This window comes from Pagrus pagrus, assembly GCF_965226575.1.
Source record: "Pagrus pagrus genome assembly, chromosome: 4".
NCBI lineage: Eukaryota > Metazoa > Chordata > Actinopteri > Spariformes > Sparidae > Pagrus > Pagrus pagrus.
The window spans coordinates 3,819,839-3,847,018 of NC_140188.1; the positions used below are offsets into that span (position 1 = coordinate 3,819,839).

General features: G+C 41.4%; 1 protein-coding gene across 3 annotated transcripts in view; it reads right to left on the reverse strand.

Moving 5' to 3' along the window:
* Positions 1 to 623: 623 nt before the first annotated feature.
* sptbn4b (spectrin, beta, non-erythrocytic 4b) overlaps positions 624 to 27,180 on the reverse strand; it is an 85,549-nt gene continuing 58,992 nt past the window's right edge. Inside the window, exons 26-43 of one of the 3 annotated variants that reach the window (XM_084351191.1) lie at positions 24,697 to 24,960; positions 21,452 to 21,676; positions 21,097 to 21,186; positions 20,626 to 20,904; positions 20,224 to 20,354; positions 19,359 to 19,563; positions 18,845 to 19,081; positions 17,431 to 17,565; positions 15,848 to 16,092; positions 15,497 to 15,635; positions 14,862 to 14,946; positions 14,483 to 14,679; positions 13,213 to 14,234; positions 12,864 to 12,924; positions 10,301 to 10,560; positions 5,839 to 6,009; positions 5,189 to 5,231; positions 624 to 5,071 (exon numbers count right to left, since the gene is read on the reverse strand). In XM_084351191.1, coding sequence (XP_084207317.1) covers positions 4,769 to 5,071; positions 5,189 to 5,231; positions 5,839 to 6,009; positions 10,301 to 10,560; positions 12,864 to 12,924; positions 13,213 to 14,234; positions 14,483 to 14,679; positions 14,862 to 14,946; positions 15,497 to 15,635; positions 15,848 to 16,092; positions 17,431 to 17,565; positions 18,845 to 19,081; positions 19,359 to 19,563; positions 20,224 to 20,354; positions 20,626 to 20,904; positions 21,097 to 21,186; positions 21,452 to 21,676; positions 24,697 to 24,960 — 4,092 coding nt within the window. In that variant the 3' untranslated portion in view covers positions 624 to 4,768. Of the gene's footprint in view, positions 5,072 to 5,188; positions 5,232 to 5,838; positions 6,010 to 10,300; positions 10,561 to 12,863; positions 12,925 to 13,212; positions 14,235 to 14,482; positions 14,680 to 14,861; positions 14,947 to 15,496; positions 15,636 to 15,847; positions 16,093 to 17,430; positions 17,566 to 18,844; positions 19,091 to 19,358; positions 19,564 to 20,223; positions 20,355 to 20,625; positions 20,905 to 21,096; positions 21,187 to 21,451; positions 21,677 to 24,696; positions 24,961 to 27,180 lie in introns of all 3 variants that reach the window. The other 2 variants (XM_084351190.1, XM_084351189.1) reach the window with 2 other exon arrangements.

Below are 27,180 nucleotides of genomic sequence, written 5' to 3' on the forward strand. Positions count from 1 at the left end.
AACCCCCTCAACAATACTCATAAATTATACTCCATATTACTGCATACTACTGTGTGGTTTTGGTGTACAAGATGCAAAATGTCAAAGACTGAAACTATGAATGACTGAATGGTATCAGACTGAGAAATGTCTACGTTTCCCTCTATTAAAGGAAAGATTTCACCCTCTTAATGCCAACGAAAAACTCTAATTATCTTATTCCTGGTTTACTAGAAAGTTTTATCTTATGATCTACAAGCTGTCTTTTCTAGAGAAGCGAACACAAATGCGCATCCAAACTGACACATTTTCAACAACAAGGCTCTACAACACCGATTCCAAGAAAGTTGGGATGATGTGTACATCATCGTTCTCAATTTGATGGCAGCAACCTGTTTCACACAAGTTGGGACAGGAGCAACAGAAGACTGGGAAAGTTGTGAAATGCTCCCAAAAACACCTGTTGGGGAACATCCACAGGTAAACAGGTTGATTACCTGTACAGGTGATAGTGTTGTAACTTTGTAAAAACCTTTGTCGGGAATTGTATTCTGTTTTTATTTACACAGTGCCCCAACTTGGTTTTGGAATTGGGGATGTACATTCATTTCCAGCGAGAAAAGAAAACACTGACTATAAAAACATTAATGATAAACCAAAAGGTATTTTATTCGTCATTTCATCTCTGCCGACAGACTGAGGTTGATGTGAACAGAACAGCACAGACACACACAGACAGGCAGGGTACCTACGAGCTCATCCAAACCATTAAATCTGAACATCTGATTCAGAAACTTCAGTCCGTCATGATGTTAACAATGTTGACGTTCACATATCTGGATGTTTCTGCTGTGTAAAATGTTTCCAATAACACATTTTGTGATGTTATCTGTAAGCCGTACCCTGCATGTTTTGTCCTGTGTGTATCTACAGTAACAAAGTGTGTCAGTTTATCGCGCCGTTAGATTCATCGTCCGAGGACTGTAACTGTGTCACTTTACACGTGGAAGATTTGCTCAACCAAAATTCACCTCTTTTAACTCTTGTTTGTTGTGTCCAACATGCATGTAAATGATTGCATTGATCTGGCATTCACACCTAAGTTAGATGCATAAAGTGTGTTGAAATAAAACAAGATAAAACAAGTTGCAGTTCTGAAGACATGTTGTATGAAAAACACAAACCGGACCAACAGGTCAGGACAGAATTTAAAATCCTCAAGTAAATAAAGTACAACATAAAAAAACAGCCAGTTAACATAATACTGTTATAACTTCAATATTACACTGTTAGGAAACAGAGAAATTATTAACCTGGCAAAATAAAGACTTATGAATATATATAAAGCAATTTGGATTCCTGGGATCTACATCCATGGACACCACCTGCTCATAGAGGAAGGTGTAAACTTTTTTTCATTAAAGTCCAATTGAAATCACACCTAGTCATCCCTTTTTGCAGTCAAACTTTGTCGTATTATTTATTTTATTAAAGAAATGTCTTTGGGGAAATGCCAGAAAATCTCAATTTAAATTTTAATCTCAGCAGCTGGAGGGCCGTGTCTGCGTTTGATTGACAGCAGCTGGCAGCTCCAGTACTGGCAGCGAGTTGATAAGACACAAAATAAGCAAACATGTGCTGTAGCTTATGAGCCATGGGAGACAGTGTTTTATCAGTAGTGGTGTTGAAACATCAGGACCACACCAGCCCCATAGAACGGCCCAGGGAAGACGCTGTACCCTGATCTTTAATGGACACAGGGAAGGTAGCCAGATGCAAATATGTCAAACCAACCAGTTAATCTTCATCCTTAAAGTCTTTTCTGTTTTAAAACCAAAAAACACTTTTTGAAAACACTTCTGACAAAAGCGTAAATCTCACCTTTGTGTCACTCACTAGAAAACGTACTTGGACAAGCTAAGATACGATTTATACTTGACGAGGAGTGTTTTCAAACTGAATTTGTTGTTTTATAATAAGAGAAAAGACTTCAAGAATGAAGACAAACTAATTGGTTTTGCAAATGTGTGTCTGTCCACGCCCCAACCTCCATTTAAGAGCACCATACAGCTGCTTCCCTGAGCTTTTCTCTGGGGCCTTTCCAGGTCTGTCTGACAGTCCTGAATGGAGCTGGGTTTTTTTCAAAGTCTGTGGCTCTTGTATTGTCTTGTGCTTTAACATATGGTTGAAACATTTTGACCGGCTATATGGAAACAAGTTCCCCATCTACATAGACGGGGAACCAAGGGTATTTCAACAAACTTAAGCAAAAAAGAGGGCACCATCACGAAACCAAAATGTACAAAATATAAATTTTAACCTTTGGTTTCTGATTTTTTTTTTGTCAAAGGAAAACAAGGGGCCATTTAAAGAGCAGATACGCACTTTGTTGTTTCAGCTGGACTTTGACTAAAGAATAAAAAATACCAGAACTGAAGTTTTCATACAGTAGCAGTGGGACTGAAACAGCATTTCTATTTGAAAGGATTTTAAAAAGGATTTTAAATGCTATCTGACCCATAACTGACCAGGATGCTCCTACCAGTTTCCCCAAAATTCCCCAGCTGCATTTACAAGTTTATAAGACAATTCTCTCCTTTCTTTCCTTTTGCCCTTGTTCCCCTATCGTTTATGGCTTCGTGGTGAGTTTACAGGAAATGTAACATAAACCGATGTGTGGATGCCGAGTCAGCGGGCTGCAAAGACGAGCTTCTTGTGACGAGTGATTTCTCTCCAAGCAAAACATGCAATCTCACAACTCACAGACAGTTTAACCCCCTTTTTTACTAAATATTTGGTCAGTCTGATATCCTGCCTCTCAACAGTGTGTCAGTCCATTCACTTTAAATTCATTCACTCATTCCTGTTTAACTCTACACTGATGGGATGTTGATCTGGACAGTTTGATGACATTTGACATTGCTGACTTTTACTCTTCTGTGTATGTGTATGTATGTGTGTGTCTGTGTGTGTGTGTGTGTGTGTGTGTGTGTATGATCGGACATGTCTGGAAGACTGAGGTGGCGTCTGAGGGGACAAACATATTGACATGTGAAGCACACGGTAAGCACACACTAACATAAATAACCTGAGAGCTATGGAGACCCTGGGAGCGGAGAGCAGCAGCACACACGCACACGCACACACACGCACGCACATACACACAAAAACAAAAAATTCTGATTTCCGTATAAAAAAGGATGCAACATATTTGTGTAAATAAATCAAAGAGAATATCTGACGAGTAGTTTGATGTTGTAAGAGAATAAAAGAGTAGACGCGGCCTGTTTTCAGCTCGAGGGCCTCATTCATCAAAAACGTGCCAGGTGCAGGATTTTGTGCTTATGACCAAAGCCGAACATGTAATTTATGAATTTATGTATAACTGAACTTGATGGTAAAATCAGAAAGTTGACAATGAACTTCACAAATTTCCTTTGAGATATCAAAACCTAAATCTTAGCCTGTACAGTTACCCAAAATATTTACCCAAATCATTTGTTGCTGTTTTATCTGTTATTCTGAACATTAATTCAAATTAAATTAAACAACATTTTGACGAATGAGGCCCCTGGGAACCAGAGTCTAGCATCAGATTTATTAAAATCTTGTTCTGATCACTGAACCAAGAACTGTACATATGATTTTATAATATACATTTGTCCAATAGGCTGCAGTGACCATACTGTCCTGTAGTCTCTCCGCCACATCCCCTGACCCATCTGTCTTAAAGAAATCCTCACAAGAAAATCTTTAATCCTAAATAAACTCATTATAAACAAAAGGAAGCTGCTCCGCTTGCTATTCGTTGGCAGATTTCAACCTATAATGTAAGAACATTTCAAGAAAATTTCAGAGTTACGGTCAAAATGTCAAGCTTCTGTTAATTTCTGAGCAATAATTTCGGCTTTCATGGATTTTTGTACACCTGATTATTTTGAAGTTTGTCACCCTGGTTGGCCATCTACTCTTCTTTCGTCTTAAATCATCATGTTCGCACCTTCCTACAATCAGCACACTACTGTAGCTGTTTATCAGTGTCGATTCATCCATGGTGAGTTTGGATGAATGTGTTCGATATCAAAGTAAAACCAGTTTTAAATTCCACATTTTTTCATGGCCAGACCTCGAGACAGATCGGACAAAACTGGAGAAAAACATTTAACAAAAAGGTTTTTTCTAAGTTTGTATGTCTGTAAAACATTTTGGCATAACTTCATTCTCTTTCGATTTCCGCGGAGTAATAAGACATAGCGTAGGATGTCTTTGACTTACAGACAGACAGATAGATACAGTAGATAGGACAGACAGACGAGAAATACATACAGATACAGCTCATCTCATAGAAAAAAACAAACATGGAACAGAATGAGCTACGTTTTATCGCACTACCAGCAATCAGTAACAGCCTTTGAGTTAACATGTCCTGTCTCTCTCTCACGTTACCGCCGCCCGGGGTTCAGCAGCACAAAACTCTCTCTGCAGTTCTCTGAAACAGCCACCAGGGACGCCGGCGGAGCGTCAGTGACTCTGTGTGTTCTCACAGAGACACAGAAGAAGAGAGAGAGAGAAAGAGAAAGATGTCTCCTGCTCCAAATCCGTCCTGTCAGTCCTATGAGCGAGCCTGGGTCAATCCTTCTGTCCTGTGTGTCACTTTCCATCCGAACACAACCGCTTTGTTGACAGTGTTGGAGGCGGAGAGAAGGAGGGGGGCGTTCACTACCAGTCTATGGCCCCGCCTCCTATCCGGAGTTTATACGTTTCATTCCTGACCAATCCGTCACCCGGTTCACTTTTTCTTACCGGACTTTTCCGAGCGCTTCGCGTCTGACTTCCCGCCTCGATCTGACCTCTCTGAGCGTTCACCTCTCTCCCTCTCCTTCTCCTTCTCTCTCTCTTTCTCCTTTTCTTTGTCTGCTCGTTCGATCCGGTCCGAGCCGCCTCGCTCTGACCTGTTGTCCGCCTTGCTGCCGTCGCGGCGCGTGCCCTCGTCGGTGGATGAGGTAGTTGGTTGGGGCTGACCCCATTTGGCAATCTCCTCGTGCTCCGTAATACTGGCGGTGATGTTGTTCACCCATGCTTTGAGGTCGTCCTGCAAGAAAAGGGGGATCACAGATGTCAGCTGATGTTTCTGTATGTCACACAAGTTATCTATAAAATAAAGTCACAGCTTTTTGGAGATGTAAATAAAAACACGGGAATGTCTCACCTCATCTTTTGCATGAAACAAAAACTCGCTGCCATCCTTCGTTCTGCAATAAGAGGAGAAGAATCGAGCTTACAAACAGGGCAATACAAAACATGTTTGGTGAATAACTTTAGAAACGACGTGCTGGCTCACATAGTGTTTACAATTCAAGAGATACTTCAGCAATTTACAATGGTACTTCGATAAAGTTGGAGGAATCACAAGAAACAGACTAGGAAAAGGATGGGTCAAAGCTGAAGTATGTGGGCTGGTGTGAAAGCAGTCAATCGCACCCTGGTGCAGACCAAGACTTCCTGAACAGGAGAGTCTTGGTCCTTGGACTACGACAACACCGACCCTATAGAGGGCATTTTTCGTGTTTCTAGCCACCACCATAGAGGAGGGTGAGACAAAGGGTTTTTCACTGGCTCCAATCTGCAACCTCACCACTAGATGCCACTAAAACCTACACACAGGTCCTTTAAGATCAGCTACTGTTGAGAGAGAGTGAAAACTCCTGAGTCACTGGTGATCAAAGTTGGACTAGACGTGTGATAAGTAAGAGGAGTAGGTCAGAACAGGTCATAAAAAGTGAAAACTAATGCTAAGTGGAAGGTTTTTGATCTAATAAATCACAAATGTGCCAAACAAATACGACAAAAGATCCTCACTTGAGCGTGAAGACGTTCTTCTTCTTCTTGTAGCCGTTGGTGACGTCGCAGTGGCAGTGGGACAGGTTGAGCAGCGGCTCATTGTTATAGGGCGTGGTGGTGTTCTTGGCGTCCTTGTAGAAACCCATCTCCCCTTTGTTCAGCACGCAGTACAGGTTGACCCAAGACCTGCTGTGGTGTGGGAAGGCGGGGAGGTGTGAGGGGGGAGGAAGAGTGGAGGAGGTGGGGAAGGTGGAGGGGAGGCGTATAGGGAAGGTGGTGGTTGGGGGGAGACGGGAGGAGTCAGGAAGAGCTGCAGAGTCGCTGTTGCTAAGCTAACACCTCACTCACCTGACCAGAGCAGACAGGTAGGTAGGCGGGATGGACCGGCGCCAAGAAGGGAGGAGGAAACACACTGCTGAACAAACACAGACGGACGGACGTACAGACAGACGGACGTACGGAGGAGGTGGGGGATGGAGGAATGCGGAGGGAGGCTACGTACAGTTTGGGTGTCTGTGTGTGTGGGGTTTATATATGACTTACCTTGGAGGAGACGAGGGGAGCAGCCAGGAGCATCAAGGAAGAGAGAAGAAAAGAGGGAGAGTTTGGTTAAATGGCATTTTGGCAGCAGCACACATTAAAGTCATGGTCATGCTTCTTTTCCTTGTGTGAGCGTGTTTACATGCACACAGCATTCAAACTAATAGCTTACACCGAGGTGTAGGTATTATTCAGAGCAAGCTGTCTGTGCAGCTTCATATCCCGATTTCTAAAACCTCTCTGAACTAAAAATGGTGCATGTGATAAGGTGTCTACACTGCTAATATTAGCGCTACCAGTTATTATGGTTAAAATTTAGGAAGGATGAAGTGATCTTAATGGAAAATCAGGTGATTTGACGAAGAGGATGTTAATCAAAAAAACAATATTAACAAGATTCAGTTTTCCGGGACAGTGTTGTTTTTTTTTTTTTTAAAGACTCACACTTGCAGATGGAAATGTCAGATATGTTCATATCATACTCATTGAACCACATAGGCTAATTCTAATGATGAAACCAAATATTCTTGGCTTTAGTAACACTAGTTTGACTAAAAAAGACTGAACTTTCTACCTTTATCTTATGGCAGCCCAGGAACTAGACAGATCTGCTGAGCTCATGTTTTATTTGCTCTGGCAGCTTCCTCTGGTCACATTCTGATAGACTGCAGGATTTGAGGCACACAGAGCTAAAAGTTTGCTGGTTCGTAGTCCATCTGATGGGTTGACCACACATACGTCTTTGCTATTGTTTGTGGCAACGACTTCGCTGGTCAAGGTTTACCAAAATTGAAATCCACGCAAGCCAAGACGCAAATTTGCTTTGCCACCAGATGCAAATGCAAATTTTATTTGCCACTTTGCTCACATAGAATAAAAGTGAACAGGAGGTGAATATTCCCCACTGTTGATTTTGCGAATGCGTGCCCTCACGTTTTGCTGCTCTGCTAGGGGCAGACTAACAGGAAACTACACACTTGGTGTAAATGGTGGAATGGTCTGGTCAATTGACCCAGAGTAAGTATGCTTTATTTTCCAGGCATTTAACAATCAGAGGTGCTGTCTAAAGGCCTGTTTACGCCGTGAAAACGTAAGAGAAATGTGGTGAAATCTTTGGTTGTCAAAAGAAAAATCACTTTATTGCACCATAAGCCTAATAGGAGCTGCATTTGTTGAATTCAAACTAAATAATCAATCTTTTATCTTTATCAAAATAAAGTGTTCAGAGCATACCTTTCTTTACAGTAGTAGATATTTTTTAGTTTAACATGTTTCAGCTTTTCAAAAGGCCGATAAAAGAAATCTTTAATAAGCAACTGAGCGATGACAGCTCTCGACCACAAGAACTTTACTGTAAAGCGATTGACCGGCAAATTTTAATTCCACAATATAATTTAGTTCGTCAGGTCATATAAAGAGTAAACACCGTTCACATGCACCCTATCCTACTATAAAGAGCACTTGGTTATCCTGAATAATACCAGAATATTAATGTGCACATAAACAATCTCAGTGCCTTTTAATGTAGCTTTGTAACAGAGACAGGTTGAATCTCAATCCTTCCTCATAGACCAACTGTATCCTCTCTTTCTCAGTGTTGGAGAAAAAGGCCCGCCCCACAGATCTTCTCCACCAATCAGAGTTTAACATAAAGCTTAAAGAGAGCATACTGAGGAGCCAAACAAGGAGCTGTTTGGAGATTCACACTTGTGCAGATTTAAGCCATTCAGGATTATGCTTTACCTTGCCATGTACATAACAGGGCATGTACATACGGGACATTCATCCATTGCCTTGAGTGCGCACGTGAGTGGGACTCATCCATAGCTGGAGGGGGGATGAGCTTTTAGCTGTGCGTGGTCAACCCAGCCACTAGAGGGCAGTGCAGAGAGAGACTTTGCCTTTGGTGTCTCTCTGGAGGAAGCAGGGAGGTCATCTGTGGAAGCTGGGTAGTGTGTCTTTGTGTGTGTGTGTGTGTGTGTGTGTGTGTGTGTCAAGGCCATCAACAGCTCCATCTAACCTTCACTCTCAAGGCATTCATCAGCCAGCCAGTCAGTCTGCTGTCGTGCTTTGTTCTGTGGGCTTGTGTTAGATCAGGAGGCTTCGTAAGCGCCATGCGTGATGTTTCCACATGCGGGAAGATTTCTATGGGTTGCTGCTTTAATTCATATGACTTCACATTCTGATCCTGATGCTCAGAGATGACATACATCAAATATTCAGAAGCATCAGCCTGATATGAGAGTAATGAAGTGTGTCCTGGTGCCACTATCAATGGGATGAGCTAATGTTTCGAGTTCTGCTTCTGTACTTTTATTTTATAGTGATTACTTTATTGTGGAGGAAACTACACAACCACAAGCTTAAAAGCGAGCAGTGCCACTTAATAAATTAGCAGTACCACTGCATTTAAAACTAGAATGGCACTTAGTAGAATGCATACCTCTGCCAAAGCCCAACAGTCCTCCCTAATTCAATCAAGACTAATCCAATATCAAACTCTGTAGCCCTCAGCAGCTTAACCAGAATTTAAGCTCACCAAGATCTGTAACAACCGACCACTAGGACAACACAACAGTGCAGATCATATTCTCCGTTGTGTTGCGGAAGAAAAAAACATTTTTTTATTAGGATCCACATGAAATTGTACTCACTCAAACATGCCAGCCACCTAAAAACACCTGATTTGTTTCATCAAGATCCATCCTAAATAAATGTCACAATATTAAAGAAAGTGAGAAAAAAAATCCTGGATCCATCCCTTTATCCGGATCCACACCAAAAGTAAATGGGGTCTTTTCTGGCTGAGACCCATCCTCCATCCAATGTTTATGGAAATGCATTCAGTAGTTTTTATGTACTCCTGCTAACAAACCAGCCAACCCACCAACAAAGAGACAAAGGGACACGGTGAAAACATAACTTACTTGGCAGAGGTAAAAAAAATGATCATATTGGATTATATTAGAGACTGAAGACAATGCTGAGAGCACACAACAAACAACACAACAATTAGTGATATATTACTTCTTCAATGCTAAACTTTTTCAGTGTGTTCAATGTTAATAATGTGACTTAAATATTTCTGTCCATCACAGGAAACAAATTCATCAATGTTCAAATACTTGGGAAGCACATAGACACTGACAAAATACCCCTTATCTATAGTATACTTAAAGTATATATTTCCTTTCTTTCAGTTTTGAATGAATTTGTAAATATGCTGCTGCCAAACCAAATTCTGTTGCATTGACAGTGAACATCTTTAATCTTTATCTAGTAAACAAAACAGGTAAAAATTTTAATTTAATTGCATCCCTTGAATCTAAACATGTGTAAACCTTAATGTATGCATGGTTATAAAGACATGCAGTATGTCTGCTGAGAAAATCTAGAGCTTAGCATTTCTTCTGACATGTTGACCTACACACTGGGGCAACCAATGCGGCGTCATGTGTCATTTGCACCGGTGACAGTCATGCACCATGTCACACGCAGTGTCAGCACAGTGTGTGAGCTTGTTAGCTTAGCATGCTAGAGTCATGCCCCTGTCACGATTCAGTAAATAGAGGGGGCAGTGATGTCATGACAATCAGACAGCTGTCAAATAGTATTTGAAAAAAACGTTTTAGCAGGTATGCCACATTTAGCAACAACAGTTGGGATGTGAAAGTCATGTCTGTATCATTTTTAGTGAAAAATAACTTGCCAACATGTGAGTTACTACGTTAAACTCCAGCCACCTGCTACTCTGAGAAGGTTGGAGCCTTCCTGGAGTACCAAATTAAACTGTAAGCATTACTTTCAAGTACTACAGTATTTGACGCCTCACATATTCGAGTCTGATACTCATGACACCAGTTTGCATCCTCCTTCTCTCTGCTTACTATCATCTGCTAATCCAGATGTTACACTCATCATTATGACCCTGAACACCCACCTATTGGTGCTCTTCTTCAGGCTCTCGATGTCCAGCTTGCGAAAAAGGAAGCCCTCATGGTGTGCGGTGTGTGTCGGCGGCTGGGGCACTGCCGGGCTGCTCTGGGCCGGAGCAGACCTGGATCGCCGCGTCGTTGCCTCTCCTGGCTCTTTGGGTCGTGGTCGGCGCCGTGGTTTGGGTCTGTCCCGAGCTCGAGGCCGGTCGGGACGGGAAGACTTTTCTGGTAACCCGTTAGGCAGGCGGGGCACCTCACCACGGGCCTGAGGGTGGAGAGAGGTGATGGAGTCAGTAAAACTTCAGCTCATGGTTTCAAAATCTCTGTGAGTCTGTGATCTGGCCTTTTGTAATGTAACTGTACTTAAGGTTTGAGGAGATGTTGGTCACTCTAGCTTCTAAAGCTATTGTTGGAGAGCATGTGACAGGTCAAAAGCTCAATATGTTAAATTTGCAAACTAGAGAAATCGTCGCCAAGAAGTAGTGTTGTCACGATACCAACATTTTGGTATCGGTACCGGTACCAACATGAATTTCGATACTTTTCGATACTTTTTCAAATAAAAAGAGAACGCAAAAAATGTCATTACTTTACTACTTTATTTTAATAGAAAATTAGAACAATAACATATTAATCAGTAAATAAAATAAAATACCACAAAGACAAGCTTTTCTAATGCACACAATTTTCTCTCTATCTGGACCAGAAGCACCAGACCTCTGCAGTGAAAAATAAAATTAAGGTGATACATTTGTCATACAAGCTGAGGCCTTAATTACATTGAGATACATAACCTAAAAAATATTTTCATTAGATATAGCCTGTCTTAAGTAGGACCAATGTCTTTAAATGGTATGTTACTAGTCTTTATAACTATTAAATGGCTAAATGTGTATGTAAAAGTTTGTTACTTTATAAAGATCATGCATGTATGCATTTTACAGCTCTGGAAAAAAATGAAGGGACCACTTCAGATTTATTGTAAATCAGCATGTCTACATGTATGGCAGAAAGTTAAAAAATCACTGTGAAAATATAAATATAATTAAAGCTGCAAGCAGCGATGAACGGGCCCTCGCCCCCCCACGTACGTCGGGCCGTGGCGCCGTCGGAGGGCAGACGCAGAGGGCAAGTTTGTCCACTATGTGGCCCTAGAGCTCACCCATCAATTATATGTCATGTTGTAATGTATGATTTGGAGAAAACAGCCTGTGAATGTCATGTAAATTGGATGATGTTTGTCGTCACAGCACATAGCTGAGCGAAAGATAGCGCCTCAGTAAGCTTCTGTCAGAAATGCATGTATGTGTTGTGTGAGAGAAAGTGTGTGTGTGTGTGTGTCTTTTGGTTTCACTTCTGTTTTGTTGTGCTTGCTTTTATTGTGTGAAGCTCTTTGTGCTACATTGTATTTGTATTAAATGTGCGATATAAATGACGTCTGATTGATTGATATCAGGCTGACCCACAACACAACGTAGCCACCTAGTGGACAGTTTGTGTCCAACACACACCACACATTGTCACTGTCATGCCCACCAGGAATAACGTAGGCGAAAGCTTTTTACAACTTTTCATCATCAAGGTATGAGGATGAGTCTTAGTGACTGAAGTCTGTGGCGTTAAATCTGTAGGGCAAGTTAATTAAAGTACGAGCCATGGAAATGGGTGGAAATGGCGGCAACATCTCAACTTTGAACCAAAATGGCAAACTTCCCGTTGGACTGAGGTTGTGGGTCCAAGAGGCTTTTCTGTGCGTTTGGTCACGATACTTGTGCGTGCCGAAATTCGTTAGTGTATGTGCATGTAGGAGGCGGGGCTTCAAGTTTGACAAAATGGCCGCTGTGAACCAAAGTGGCGGACTTCTTGTTGGACTGAGGGTTTCGGTGCCGAGGGGTATTTTGTGCATCTGGTCATGATACATATGTATATCAGAGGCAAAAGCTTTTGACAAGGTGTCATCATCAAGGTCTGAAGATGATATTTAGTGAGTGTGAAGTCTGTGGCGTTAAATCTGTAGGACTAGTGGAATAAAGTACGAGGCGTAGAAATGAAAAAAACTTAATGGGAAAAGCCATAAGGGGGCGTTAGGGGGCGCTACTGAGCTATCAGTTGTAGGGCAGTTGTAGTATCGTACTCATGTGTAACGAGCTACGGGCCAAATTTGGTGACCCATGACTCATGCAGCCAGTGTAGTGACATGATCCCAACATGATTTTGAGTCAATTGATCACATGACCTGGAAGCTATTGAGCTAACATGCTAAGATTTGCATGTAAAAGGTCGCCACGCTGTTGCAGGCGCTGCCAGCGGCGCTGCAAGTACCGGTCCCATCCAAATGCAATATAGTACCGTTTTAAATGCCTCAGTACCCTGGTACCAAATTAGTACCGGTATACCGAACAACCCTACCGAGAAGTTAAGTGTTTTTTACAGAAAAATAATTGTTGTATAGTGGTGTGACTGGAAGTTTTTTTTTTATTTTTTATTAAATATACAACACAAATAAATACTGTGACTATTAGTAAACACTATATTTGGATGAAATGCAAAATAAACAAATGTCCAGACCTGTGCTGCTTCTCTTTCTTGCAGCTGCTCTACAATTTCTGCAAGGGTGGATCTCTTGTCTCTGTACAAAAAATGCAATTTAGAGAATCAAATAAGAGTTCACATCAAATGTTTTAGATAAAAATATCAATCTTGATTTATAGTGCTCAGCAGAAATATACACTAAATTTCATCTCCAAAGAATCAAAAAATATCTCTTTAACTAAACATGTATTTATTTGCTGTATAACTTGCTGCTGTCTGGATATTAAAACGAGACAACAATCTGCTAGACAGATAGCAGATGTAGTGATTGTGATTAGACAGACAACAGAACCTGAAAGGCAAGTTAGTACACTCAAAGTCTCACCCTCCTGCTGAGCGTCTGTCTGAGTGCTCCTTCCCAGTGTCATGCTCACTGGACTCCTGTCTCTCCAGCCGGTGTCGGTCCCTCTCTCTCCGCCGGCCCTCGTGGCTCCCATGGCCCTCCTGCTCACTGGACGTTTGCCTCTCAAGCGTCCTTCTGTCCCGCCTCTCAGCGTGTTCCCTCCACACCTCCTGTGGCAGCTCGTCCCTGCGTGCCTGGATCAACTGCTCACTGGACAGCTGCCTTTCTATCCTGTGGTGGGTGTGAGTCTGGACCTGCGGCTCCGCGTGGCCTAATGGGTCAGTCCTGGACCCCCGTGGCCCTCTGGTGGGCTCGCTGTGCAGGCGCTCCCTCGGCTCCTGGAGCACCACCTCAGCCATCACAGCCACCTCCGCTTTCTCTGTCCCTATCTCTCCCATCATAATCTCTCTCTCCCTCCCCCTCTCCCTCGCTTTCTCTAGCCGGCTGGCCACAAGCAGCGGTGTCACTGCATCATCCAAGTGTTTGATTTTGGGTTGCCTTAGATACGGGGACGATTTCGCCTCCAGTGCCTTTGCTGCTTGTACTGGTTGGAGATGACTCATTGTCTTTACTGCTTGATCCTTCATTACACTGGTGCTCTCTCGTGCCTGGTTGGCTGAGACCAACATGGCCGCTGTGGCAACTGAGGCAATCGAGGAAGGTGAGGGCACGCCTAGTCCAGCAGCCACACCCACTACACCACCATGACGTGCCTCCAGGGTGTGTCGGTAGCTGGAGCCATTCATCACCGGAGTGTAGTTAGCAACTGTTGAGCCCAGCCGGCGAGCCACAGACGAAGGAGAGGGTGTAGGAGTGGCAGGTGAGGGCGAGGGAGGAGAGCTGGCTTCGTTCTGTTCGTAAATGGTCTGTCTTGTTACGGGGGAGATTGGGAGTCGGGGCAGGACGATTTGATTGGGTGAGGCATCTTGGGGGTCCAGGAAGACTTTACGACCCAGCAGAGGGGTCGGGGGTAGTTTACTTTGCTCTGCTCTCAACTTTTCTACCTGCAGAAATAAAAAAACAAAACTTTAAAATCCAACTTTGAGACAAATAAGTCACTTTGACAAGGGCTTTGACATCATTAAAACATATTGAATACTTTATGGAAACTTATTTTTCCTTACTGGAAGTACTCAGCTTTAAACCAGTGATTCTAGTATTTCAGAACTTACAACTCATTATAACTCTCTCCTATTCTGGCCAGGTTATGTACGTATTTACACAATAATGATGACGATGATGATGATGTTACCGTGGTAAGTCGTCGCAGTGAGCTGAATCGTTCCTCCCAAGTGGCGGCGGCTTTGCGGAAGGCTTCGTGTCGACGAATCAGCTGCTCCACCTCGTCCACACTCCCGCCCAGCTCCTTGCTGCTGATGAAAGGCTCCTGAGCAGTCAGCCAGGCCTCCGCCACCACCGCCTCCTGGGCAAACTGGTGAACCTCCAACACTGAGCAAGAGAGGAGAAGCAAGAACAAATGTTCGTAAGCAAATACGGAAATTCTATCAGTTCTTAAATTTGACACTTTTATCTTGAATATTACATATGCATTTATATTTTATGTGTATCTGTCTATATAATTGGTCAAATTTTTGGTCTGTGTGTGTGTGTGTGTGTGCGTGTGTACTCACATTGTTGTAGGAATTCCCAGTGCTTGTCCCACTTCTCAGACAGCTCATGTTGCTTAGCAACCACCTTTTCCAGCTTCTCCTTGATCTGACAATCAAAATCAGCAACATCAGAAATACAGCATCACAGGGGTCAGAGGCAAAATTAGTGCTAAATAACTCGCACTAACAATGTACAGAATATTGCCAAGCACTATAATTTTATATATTTAGTTGGGACCTAGTTTTTAGTCTTAGTTCAGTACTTGGTTTTATTATTCTATTTTCCTCAGGCAAGGTTTTCCAAAGCCAAGTCAAAACTTTTCCATGACTTTATAATACATTTTTTTGTGAAATTCAAGCATTCACAACAGGTCTTGCGTCATCCGGATTAGTAGGTTTTTCATAAGGATGGGAAATATGTGATGCACGTGAGTGGTCAGTAGTCAACATAAGGTTCAAGGTTCAAGGGTCTTTATTTGTCACAAACACAGAGCAGAATACAATGTGCAGTGAAAAGGACTTTTGGCCCACCAAAGATTAACTTAAAAGCATCTGGTCTCACCCGCGCCATCTTGATTGAATGTAAGGAATTTTGTAAAGGACATGTAGTGCAAACAATAATTCATGTTGTTTGTAATAATTATCTCTCATCTCACCTCTTCAGCTGCTGGGTTTCTAGCAGCCAGCAGCGTTTTGCCCATCTCGATACACTCCAGGGTGCTCCGGCTTCGAGCCTCCACTTCGCTCTTCAGACTCTGGTGATAATTCATCAGCACCTCAACTGAAGACACGTCCCTGCAGGAACCACAGATTTTTTAACACAAATGGCTACCATATTATACCACACCAACCCTAAATGGTACATCCTTACTGAAGAAATAAATTAGTCCATCCTAATATCAACTATAATGCTGCTGTACACATACGTGACAACATTTGGACTGGTAAGTTACTCAGAGAGACCTATAATCAGATATTTTGTTTTCTTGCTCCTGGAGTGTAGATACCTGGGCTTCTCTCCAGTCCCTATCTGACAGATGATAGAGTCCATCCATATGATCTGATCTCGGACCATGCTGAAGAACCTTAGCTTGTCTGTCTCAGTGGTAATCTGTAATCGACACTCCTCGCAGGATGTCAGCAGCTCTTTCCAGCACTGCATCACTTCATGCTCGCGGCACGCGATGGCTTCGGCCTTCTCACCAGCGTACACGGTCCTCAGCTGGGCCGCGCTCTCCTGCAGCTGACGCACCTGGCAGAGCGGGGGAGCAGATTTTAGGAAAACAAAAGCTGAACAAGGAAGAAACAGAAGTTAAAAAATGGAAAGAGAAAGAGTTTGTTTTCCAGATGACGCACAAAACACAGCTGCTCTGACAGCTGGGTTTGGTCAGGGCCAAATGGTACGGGCTCTGTCACTGGAGTTGACACAGAGCAGCTGTGATTTTGCATCTTCTTCAGTAAAAAATGTACTACTATTTCTGCTCCCTAGGTGCATGACAGAGACTAGATAAAGCTACATTAAATGCAGAGTAAGAAGGTCATTTTGCCATGACTCAGACTCACAAATAATTTTTTCAGTGTTTTTTACCATAAATATATATTAAATTCAACTTATTTAAATATACAAATTTAAGGTCTGTCAACTGCAAGAATGATAAACTCAACAATAACTATTCTGATAACAGTGTGAGCATCCACACTGATGAAATATCATTCTGTAAACACTATTGTCAGGCTGCATGCTCCAGCTGTGTCAGCAGCTTCAGACAATGGATATTGGATATATGACCTATTGGTGTACGTTGGGGAAACAAACAAACCCTGAAAGATTTGTTTTTACAAAGTTCTTCAAAGGTGAGAAGAATTAGGAGAATCCACTTTAAATTTACAAGAGGTGTGGTCAAATGCACACAGACAAATATTGGTCATACACAAGTCTACATCAATTATCCTAGCGATCGTCAATGAGGACATCATTAAAGACAAAACAAACTATTTCTCTGGTAAGATGACATTTTTTATGTGTAATTTGCCACCTAATTAATTGGCTAACATAAAAGAGGACGATTGCAGTTAGAAACGAGTATTATACGCATTCCTGCAACATTATTTTGTAGAAAAACATCCCTAAAATAAAGCTAATGGATATATCGGCAAATTCAGATAGATCCTGATTTTCTCTCAGCGTTTCTTTCGTTCAACAAATCACTTTGAAAGTGATCTCAATGATATCTTTCGTCACATAGTTGTGGTTTGGACTTGAGTTAAAACGACTTTTAAACCACTATGTTTATTTATTGTTATCTTTCTTGGTGTGGACAGTCTTTTAGTGATGTCAGTTGGGGATTGTGGAGTACATGGAGAGACATGAAAACAAAGTAATCATTACTTCTATTTTACTGATTCATAATTATCACTGCCGACTCATGTCTGTATGAATGTAAGGCCCAGGCTTAAGGTCTGTGGACCTTTACAGAGTGAATATCACTGAGGTTAGTTGTTGTGATTATGTACTGCATGAAAATTGAGGTCAGTGAATTCTGAAGCAGGTAATTTTATATGCTGTCTGTTCATGTGCATGTTGCCGTACTTGCGTGACCAGCAGCTGTATGTCCTGTTCAAAGCTGTGCAGGAGTCTCTGCAGGGTGCTGGTGTTGGCAGTGCTGCCCTGCCGAGCCCGAACTTCCGGCAGCCTTCGATGTTTGTCCTCAATCTGGGCCAAAACCTAAAAAAAGGGACATAAAGCAGAGCAGAAGTATTTCATGTGTGAACACAATATGAAATGTCTGTATTTTATGTATTGCCTGTGTGGATTTGTGCAGGTAAAGAAGTAACCAAAGTGTGAAACAATTTCTTTTGATTTTTAGGTTTAACTGCCACTGAGCAAGTATACACTCCTCTTACCTGATGTAAACAGTACATCGCACACTTTATATTATTCAAAGTACTTATTATAACGGATTCTTCTGCATGATTTTTCAGTGCGTAACTAGTCCTGCAGATTTTGCGACATATACACAAAAACGCGCAATCTCAGTTTATGTTTCAGTACATTTTCGGTCCTTTTCAGATTTTATGGGTGTGAACTGAATTATTTATTAAATGTCTGGAGGAAAGTAGACAGCAAAAGTTTTCTAACTTGCTGTCATTCTACATCAATGCGTTCAGCAACTTCTCCTGTCACTCAGGATGTAAAATTTTGCCGGTAAGAGTTATGATTTCAATACAAGCAGGAGTTTGGGAAGTATTTTCCTATGAAATTAAGTGAGCTAACACACAGTGACAGGCGCAATGACAGTCAGACACGCACACGACCACACACTCACTCACACACACACACACACACACACACACACACACACACACACACACACACACACAGACACACACAGTATATTTTCTGTAGCTTATTTCTTTACCAACAATTTTTTGTATATTTAAATTTTTTCTGCTCATTCATTCTTTCAAATATTTAATGTTCCCCACCTTTGCTTTTATTAAGTAAGTATATTGTAGTAAATGAGCACTACGATGTACTACTAGGCGCAGTCTAACATCCATGGCTGGCAACTTATTGAGCAATCTTTTTGTCCCTCTCTCTCTACTTATATTCACTTACATCTTCAGGCACAAGCAAAAGAAATGTTCGAGTTGTACTCAGCAACAGTTTCTTTTAATATTGTATAGTATCATCATCTTAAACATTTGATAAAAATAAATAATGCTTACATTAAAAATACTTTCTGCAGGGCAGAAACACTGAATATTTCCTTACTTTGAATGATGACACTAAAACTTTACATTCATGAAGGCAGTAAATGTGGTTGGAATCAGTCTAAATCAATCTCCTCATTTTAGAAACATTTATACCAGGTCTTCTCAGCAGATCAGTCTGGTTCCTAAGCTATAGTAAAGTGGTATAAGTGCACCATTTAATATTAAACAATATAGTATAAAGCACTATCCATGTGTTGTGCCTCAGCTATGTTCCTCAGGTTTCTTACCTCTCTGCAGTCTGAGAAGAACTTGTGAAGCTGGTGTGAAGCAGCTAGCATCTGTGCCCGGGTCTCCATGAGCTCCAATAGGTCGGCCCAGGCCTCATTCACTCCATCTTTCCATTCAGCAATGGTGGCGGCCTCTGAGTGGCCGTAGTCAATGAGCTCATCCACCATTTGGTTGACAGCCGTCACTCGCTCCTGCCCAACACTTCCCGTCTCTGACGCAAACTCTGTAAACTTCTCCTGTAGGACCTTAAGGCGTTGCAGGATGGAGGAAATATAGCAACTGAAATGATTTACATGTTTCTTGATTTATATTGTTAAAGTAAATGAACATCCATCATTCTCCATATGCTTCCAGGCAAGTTGCTCATTCACAGAGTGCATAGAGGAAGACTTACTAGCTGCTGTAACCATTATAACTTGATGTAACTTAAGATGTTGTCAACATGTGACTTTTAAAAAAACATTTTCTCAAATCTATTATTCATCTGCACACTCCATCTGTCGACACACTTACAGTGACATGCTCAAAGTCTTGACCCAGTTCAGGCGAGCTGGCGACCACCTCCTTCTGAGCGATCCACTGCTCCAGCTCATCCACCTCCCTGTTGAGCTGGTAAAGCCAGTACTGCTGCTCCAGACGGCTCTTCCTCTCCTCCACCAGGTCCTTCAGAGACACGTACAGACGGTCGATCTGCGACTGACGCTTGCTGATCTGCTCGCTGTATAAAGAGAAGACACAGTGAGCAACGGGCACATAGGTATGATGAGTAAAAAGGATGTGAGCGATGATGCTTCTGAAATCACAACATCCAATGTACACTCAGATACCACTTTATACACCTTTCTTATACTGGGTAGGACACTCTACCCTGGCCCTACAAGCAGGTGACGTTGCTCTTCTGTATAGCACTCTTGTCACGCCATGTTTCCGCTTTCCTGTCAGCTTGAACCACACTCGCGATTGTCGTCTGACCTCTCTTACTAACAAGGCGGTTTCATCCATCATATTGCTGCTAACATGATTTTTTCTGTTTTTGACCCATTCTCTGTAAACTTTGAGACTGCTGTAGTGTAAACCAGGAGATCAGCAGGTTATGATATACTCGAACCATCCGTTCTGGCACCAACATCATCCCACAGTCAAAGTCACATAGACCACATTCCCTCCCCATTCTGATGTTTGGTCCGAACAACAACTGAACGTCTTGACCATGTCTGAATACGTTTTAAGGGATGTCAAAATTGGCCAAAAAAAAAAAAAAAACTTTGATAATTATTTCTAAAAACAAATCATACTGTAGGTTCGAACCATCCAAATTTTTCCTTTTGGCGACAGATAATCTCTGTTAGGTGCTGTGAGTGTATGTTTACATGCTCACCAGTCCGGATGTCCCATCTCCAGCAGCTGTCGACATTGCTGTGACAGCAGGCCGATGGTCTCAGCGTAGTCCTCAATGGTCTGTTCCAGGACCAAGTGTTTCTTCAGCAGCTGCAGTGTGCTCGGCTCGTCCTGGTGGGAGGAGGAAACGACACACACGAGGAAGAGTTTCAGTTTAAAAATAATACACACACAGCACAAATGCTCAATCCTGCCTCTACATGTAAATCTACAGTAAGTAAAGAGGATTAGCATCCAGCAAAATTAGATGAATATATGGGACAGAGGAAATTATTCACAGATGATAACAGACTAAATGCAGTTTATTTTAAACAAATAAGAGCAATTCTTTAGTTGTTTTTTATAGAAATGCAGAGCAACTTTCAGACAACTGCACACATACCTTCCCCTTCTCCTCGTTCATCATGTGCAGCTCCTGCTCACTCAGCCAGGCCTCCACCTCGGCCGTGTCAAAGTAGTACTGCTGGGCCTGGTACATGGCATCCAGGATGAGCTGCCTCCTCTCAGTCTCAGCCCAGAGCAGACCCCACAGCTGGGCCAGCTGGTCGTGGCCCGCCCTGACGCAGTTGGCCTCAGGACTGCGTATGGATGCGATGATCCCCGCCCTTTCCAGGACGTCGTCGATCCTGCTCCTGTGGCCCTGCAGCTCCCTCTGAAGTGTCTGCAGTAGAGGCATTAAATGTGAAGTGGAGGTGGACTTGTAGATCTTTTATAAAGTGTAGGCATAAATTAGGACTTTATATTTTGTGCTTTTGACTTTGCTTTGTGGTAAATGTGTATCAACAGCAGGAGTCAAACTTGGTTACGTATGAGGTAAAAGCTTCAGTTAGAATCACTGTTCTGATGGTCTCACCTGGTTCTTCTTCATGAGCTGCTGGACTGCCTGAAGAGTGGAACCGTGCTCTTGAGACATGGCCATCGGGAGGCGCTCCTGGATCCACAACTACAACAGCAACAACGTAACACAAAGCACTGAAAGTGAGTTTGTGTTGGAGTTATGTTTCTGTATGTGAGTGTGCATCTTAAATTTTAGAGATTAAATAAAAACCTGTCAAGTCCCACAAGAAATACTGAGGTGAGAGGAAAAATGTGTATTTTTATTTGGGGGTTAACTTCCCCCGGGACCAGGTTGTTACATGAACAAAGCTAAAGTAAGTGTGATTGGGTGTGTGTGTCAGTGAGTGTTGACCGACAACCGTCATACTCACAATCTCATCCTCTAGGTCTCGTCCGACTTGGTGAACTTCTTTGGACGCCAGCAGGATGCGTCGTCTCTCCTTCAGCGGCTCAATCAGACGCACCATCCTGGCCTCCACGGCGGCCTGACGACCGGCAACCGTCTCCTTGATCTGCGTCTGCACCGGGATGGTGGCCACCTGCCCCTGGAGCTGCCCCACCTCCTTATACCACTCCTCCATCTGGGTCTCCATGGTCTGAGGGGGAGAAATAGGTGGAAGGGCAAAAGAGTGGGGAGTTATCAAAACAGATGAAGGAAAAGAGGATGTGTTGATCAGGAGAGGGATGAAGGTAGGTTAGAAGAAGAGAGAATAATTGGGTGGATGTAGATACAAGAAACATGATGTCATGGGAGACAGGATAAAGATGGGATGAGTAGGATGAGAAGAATGAGACGGAAATGTTAAAATGAGAAGTCTGTCGTTGTTTTAACGCTTAGTTATTTTAGTCTTATTTCCATAGGCATATTATTATACAGTATAGGTTAAGTATAAATAAGTAAGTTATGTAAAAAGTTTTAAGTATAAAGGAAAAGCACTGCAAAAAGTTGTGTCACAGTTTGTGGCCCAGAAAGACACGATGAGACTGTCACAATACAAATGTATTTAAAAATGGTTGCTGTTAAAACATGAAATTAAAGTAGCAGAAGTAAAAAATGGTAAACTGATTACGACAGAAACTATAATTGTCATTACTGCAGTCTTTGTATCAATAAAGTTTTTAAAATGTTGTAACATACACTGAAATACCTCCTGTATTCAGTTCACTGACATGTTATTTAATAAAAGATGGACATGAAAGCAAAGATGAGACTGAAAATAACCCAGAACAGCGAAAGAATAATGGATAGACATGAAGTGTAGTGAAGTTTACTGTACCCCTTGCCAGGATGGATGCTGGGTAGTGGAGTTTTAGGATGATGTGGTAAAGCAGTGCTAATGGCAGCCTGTTAAAGGAAGCTGTAAGCGGCATGCTGTGGGAGAGGAGAGTGAGACATGTCTGGTGAAGGGATGAAGTAATGAAAGGATGAATCTGTGCGTCACTCAGGCTGCTGTTTGCTGTGTAAAGAATCTGACTCCTCCAAATCATCGCTGTTGGAGAGACAAGGGAGTCCAAGAGTTACATCCCACCATCACAGGGACACAAAAAATTGACCTTTGTATGACATGTTTACTACAATTAAATTAAACCAGATGGATATTTAATAATGATATATTAAATTTTTGGTCAATTTAGGGGTATTGTCTATCACCATTACTGACCTTGTGTGTGGCAAGATCATTGGCTGTATAGATTCAGCCTCTAGTGAAAGGTATGTTATTGTAATCCAAATCAAAAAACAAAACACTGAACTGCAAATTCAGAGGAGAATCACATGAAACTCATTGATCATCACAGATGACATTGTTTTAATCATGGCGACTGGATGTTTCTCACTGCACTGCTTGCTTTTGTTTAAATTATTTATCAGTTTTTAATGCAGTTGCTCAATGTTTGCTATGATGATCGGGAGAGTTTTGTGATTCTCCATGTGTTCGATATGCTCAAATGGCCAGACATGTGGAAAGAAGAACAGGATTATTACCACTGCTGCCAACCCCACCTGCTCTGCTAATGTCCTGAAAAGACTTTGAATTAAAAAAAAAATCAGGTCTGGGAGTCTGGAATGAAAGGTAATGTTTTGATTTGATGTTGATTAACTTTTGTTTCCTGTTTTGTCGATGCACCACTACAAAGACATTATCCCTCACTGTCCACAATCAGTCTCAATAAAGCAACACAGGAGCTACTTGCTCAGTATTTGGTATTTTAATATTAGTATAAAAATCTGTTGATAGAGTTGGCAAACAATAATTAAATCCAACAAGATGTTGGCATATGGATTCAAAAATACACCAATCAATATTTCCCAATCATCAGTATTTATTGGGATGAAACTCTTATTGAAAGCTTACTGGGTTGGTATGAATGCAAATGGATTGTAGTGTTTCAGAAAAAAACCCTTAAAAAAACAAAACAAATAAAAAATTAATGTTGGCGTGAAGGTAAAAGACTTTGCGGAAATGAGATGAAAAACTGAAAGGAAAACATTACAGTCACAGTGAGAAATGTTGCTGTTGTTAGTCATTTCCAAACATGGTGTTTGTTTAAATATTAATGAGATGAGCTGAGGCCATCACTGTGTGGCGACGAAAACAGAGACACATTCTGAGACAGTTTAACATGTAGAATAAAGGAGCAGAGCTCATGAATGATATTCACAATTTAGGTCAATTTCTTTCTCCACTGATTAAGGACTCAACCATACACTTCACTGTCACTTAAACACTGATAGTTTTTGTTTGTTCTGTTGTTATTTATTATCTCAGGAACCCTGCACATTGCACATTTGCACATTTATTATATATTGCATACATCATGTACACACAAGGACCGTTACTGTATATAGAATGTTTATCTTTACTCTAATAGTTTTTATTATATTTTTATTATATTTTTATTCAAATTGTTATTTTATTCTTTCCAATATCTCCTTATTATTGTCTCTATTTTTTGAGACTTACTCTTGTGCTGCTTCTTATTTCCCTCTGTACTGCTGTGTTACCTTTGAATTTCTCCCAAGGGGGATCAATAAAGGAACATCTTATCTTATCTAATCTTGTAAAACATCAGAATTCAACCTGTATCCCAGAAAATGTATAATTAAAATAAATGTATACTATGTTGTTAGCCTGACATTGCACAAATATCTGAAAAAAAATGCTTGGCTATGGCTAAAACAAGAAAGACAACAAAGTCAATAAGAATAATGCTTCAGCAATTCATAAATGAAAAGAGACACCTGCTTTTTCTCTGGTCGCATGTTAACCTACAATCACAGAGAACATTTATTATTCATAATTGAACTTCGTTTGGTATTACTGAATCATCTTACATTTCTTTCTTGTACATTTAAATAAAAAAGTTTATTTTGGAAAAATGACTGTGATGACATCTGCAGCCTAGAGCTGACTAACTTATGGGACACAGAAAATTACATTTCTGTTTTACAAACTTTTCAGTCCCATCCTTTTTCTCATGAAATACTGAGCAGCTTTAAGCTTCAACACTCTGCAGCCTTTGAAGAAATGACAAGCAGGAGGTTAGAGAGGCCTTCTGGGTCAAATGGCTGAGAGATTTGAGTGAGGAACGCTTAATGTTTCTAAATACTACGTACCTGCAGTTTTTTCAGCTGCTTGTTGACAGTGGTGAGGTCCTGTCCCTGGTCCACGTAGGCCAGTTGACCCTCCAGCTGGCCTAGTCTCTGGTCCAGACTTTCGTAGCTCTGTACCAGCAGGTCTGCTTTGTTGGCCTCAAAGAGCTGGCGGGCTTTGGCCTGGGTGGTGCTCTCCAGATCCTGCCAGCACTCCCTGATCTCCTCCAACTTCTTCCGGACCACTGGGCTGAGCTCCGGCTTCTCCTGGATCAGCTGTTGCCCCTCCTGGATGGACGGGAGGAAGGAGAAACACAGATGGAGAGGTGAGACAGAGGTAAAGCTTTTCATGTTTAAATATTAAGGGATCACTGGAAGGAGGGGCCCTAACCCTAACCATAATCCTTTTATTTATTTATTTTGACTTTTCGTTAGTTTCCGAGTTTGATCTCTAGAATGGGTAAATTGAGGACTTTTTCAAAGACTGGTGGATTAATAAATTATTAATGTTATGGGCACAGCAGCTATGACCCTCTGCTTCAGTATTTAGTCTGTGCTGTTTGGTTTTTGTCTGTGAAAATGTTTTTTTTTTTCGTGCTTCATTTCTGTTAAATAACAAAAAAAAATACGAAGGGATCATTAAGGATGATAATGACGTACAGAATGAAGATAATTAGTGGACATTAAGCAACAAATAGAACACTTCAGGTAAATACTGTAAACTAAACACATTTAAGCAACCAAATGTCACGCCATGATCATAATGCTACATTTGACACAATCTGTTATGATAAAAAGGTCATTAAATAAGATAACTACCACTTTAATCAGTGAATAAATGACTCCACAGAGCACCTGGGAGGTATTAACATACATTCACAATCTTTAAGCATCTATCAGTTTCATGTAAACCACTTTTTTCCTTATTACTATGCAAATGTATGCCAAAAAATACTCCAAAATCTAATGAGATCATCTGTTCTGATAACATGAGCTCATGAGATTTAGGCCAGAAGAATAAAGATGTGTTTTTCTTAAGCGTTGGGGTCCACAAGAATTAACTGAAAACTAACTGTTTCTATTCCAATTAGCAGTAATGCTTCAAGAGATGCGGATTGTAAAAATCAAACAAGAAAATAATTAACCAAACAACTTTAGAAGGTGTAACATGCTTGATTTAAGGACAGAGAGGGAAAATGACAGCATCTGTTGCAAATACAGAGATGAAATCTATGGATCTATGGAGTGCTGCAACATTTGGCTTGTGAAAAAAGTTATTATAGCAAAGACGATTTTACAATTTCAACCAACGAATCAGTTAACCTGATGCACTGAAAATGAGACAATCAAATATAGAGCTGCAATAATTAGTTGATTCACTCGTTATTCTCGTGTATGATTGAAACACTTCTGCCTCTGGAAACTTGCAATAGCTATTTTCCTTTATTTGCTTTTAATGTCTTATAGACATTTTATAGACCTCATCTAAATAAAGTCATGACCAATGGAGGTCAAAATATAAAGGAGGCATGGGTCTCTTTTCTCAGTTTCATCATATCCACAAATATTCACTATGTTGCCATTATTATGTGCAGACACTGTGGAACTGGGTAAGTAGGTGTGCATTTGTCTGTTTGTGTGTGTGTGTGTGTGTGTGTGTGTGTGTGTGTGTGCTTGTGTGAAGAGATTAAACCTCGGCGTATTTGAATGCCTCATAAATTACCTCACACTCCCCTTCCCCCTTCCCTCTCTCTGGACTCTCTTTTTCATATTTCTGCCCCCTTTTGTACCTCATCCTGTTCTGAACCCCCCTTTTACACACACACACACACACACACACACACACACACACACACACACACACACACCACCACCACCACCACCACCATATTCCATATGTACACCTGCTCCCTTATTTCCAGTTTAGCCTCCCCCACAGTGAAATCCTTCCCCCATTCAATTGAAATTCATCTTTTGCAGCCTGTGTGTTTGTGTGTGTATTTATGTGTGTGTGTGTTAAAGAGAGAAAGAGAGTTACAGAAAAAAGAAGGAAACATGTTTGATAAAAACAACCATATGAAGAAAGTCTTGGTTTATTTACCTCTTTGTCAAACTGTATAACTGTGTAACTTTAAACACTCTGTATTAAACTACTGTAACAATAAACTGCAGCTGAAAATTAAGACTCCCTTGTACATTGGCACACACACATAACAAAAACAACCCTTTAAATCCTATTTGTTCAAATCTATAAATGCTGTTATATAAATGATATTAAGCAGGTGATATTTGCAAGTTAGCACAAAACACAAAGTACAACTGAGGCTGATGGGCATGTCATTAGTTTTGCGGGCATTTGGTCGATGATGTTGCTAGATGAAGTCAGAGGATCACCAAAGTCATTAAAATTCATCCTCCGGGGACATTGAATGCCCATGCAAATATTTTTGCTAAAATGACAACTCTGTGAACCATTTATAATTAGCTTCTGACATTTGCCTCTGTGCA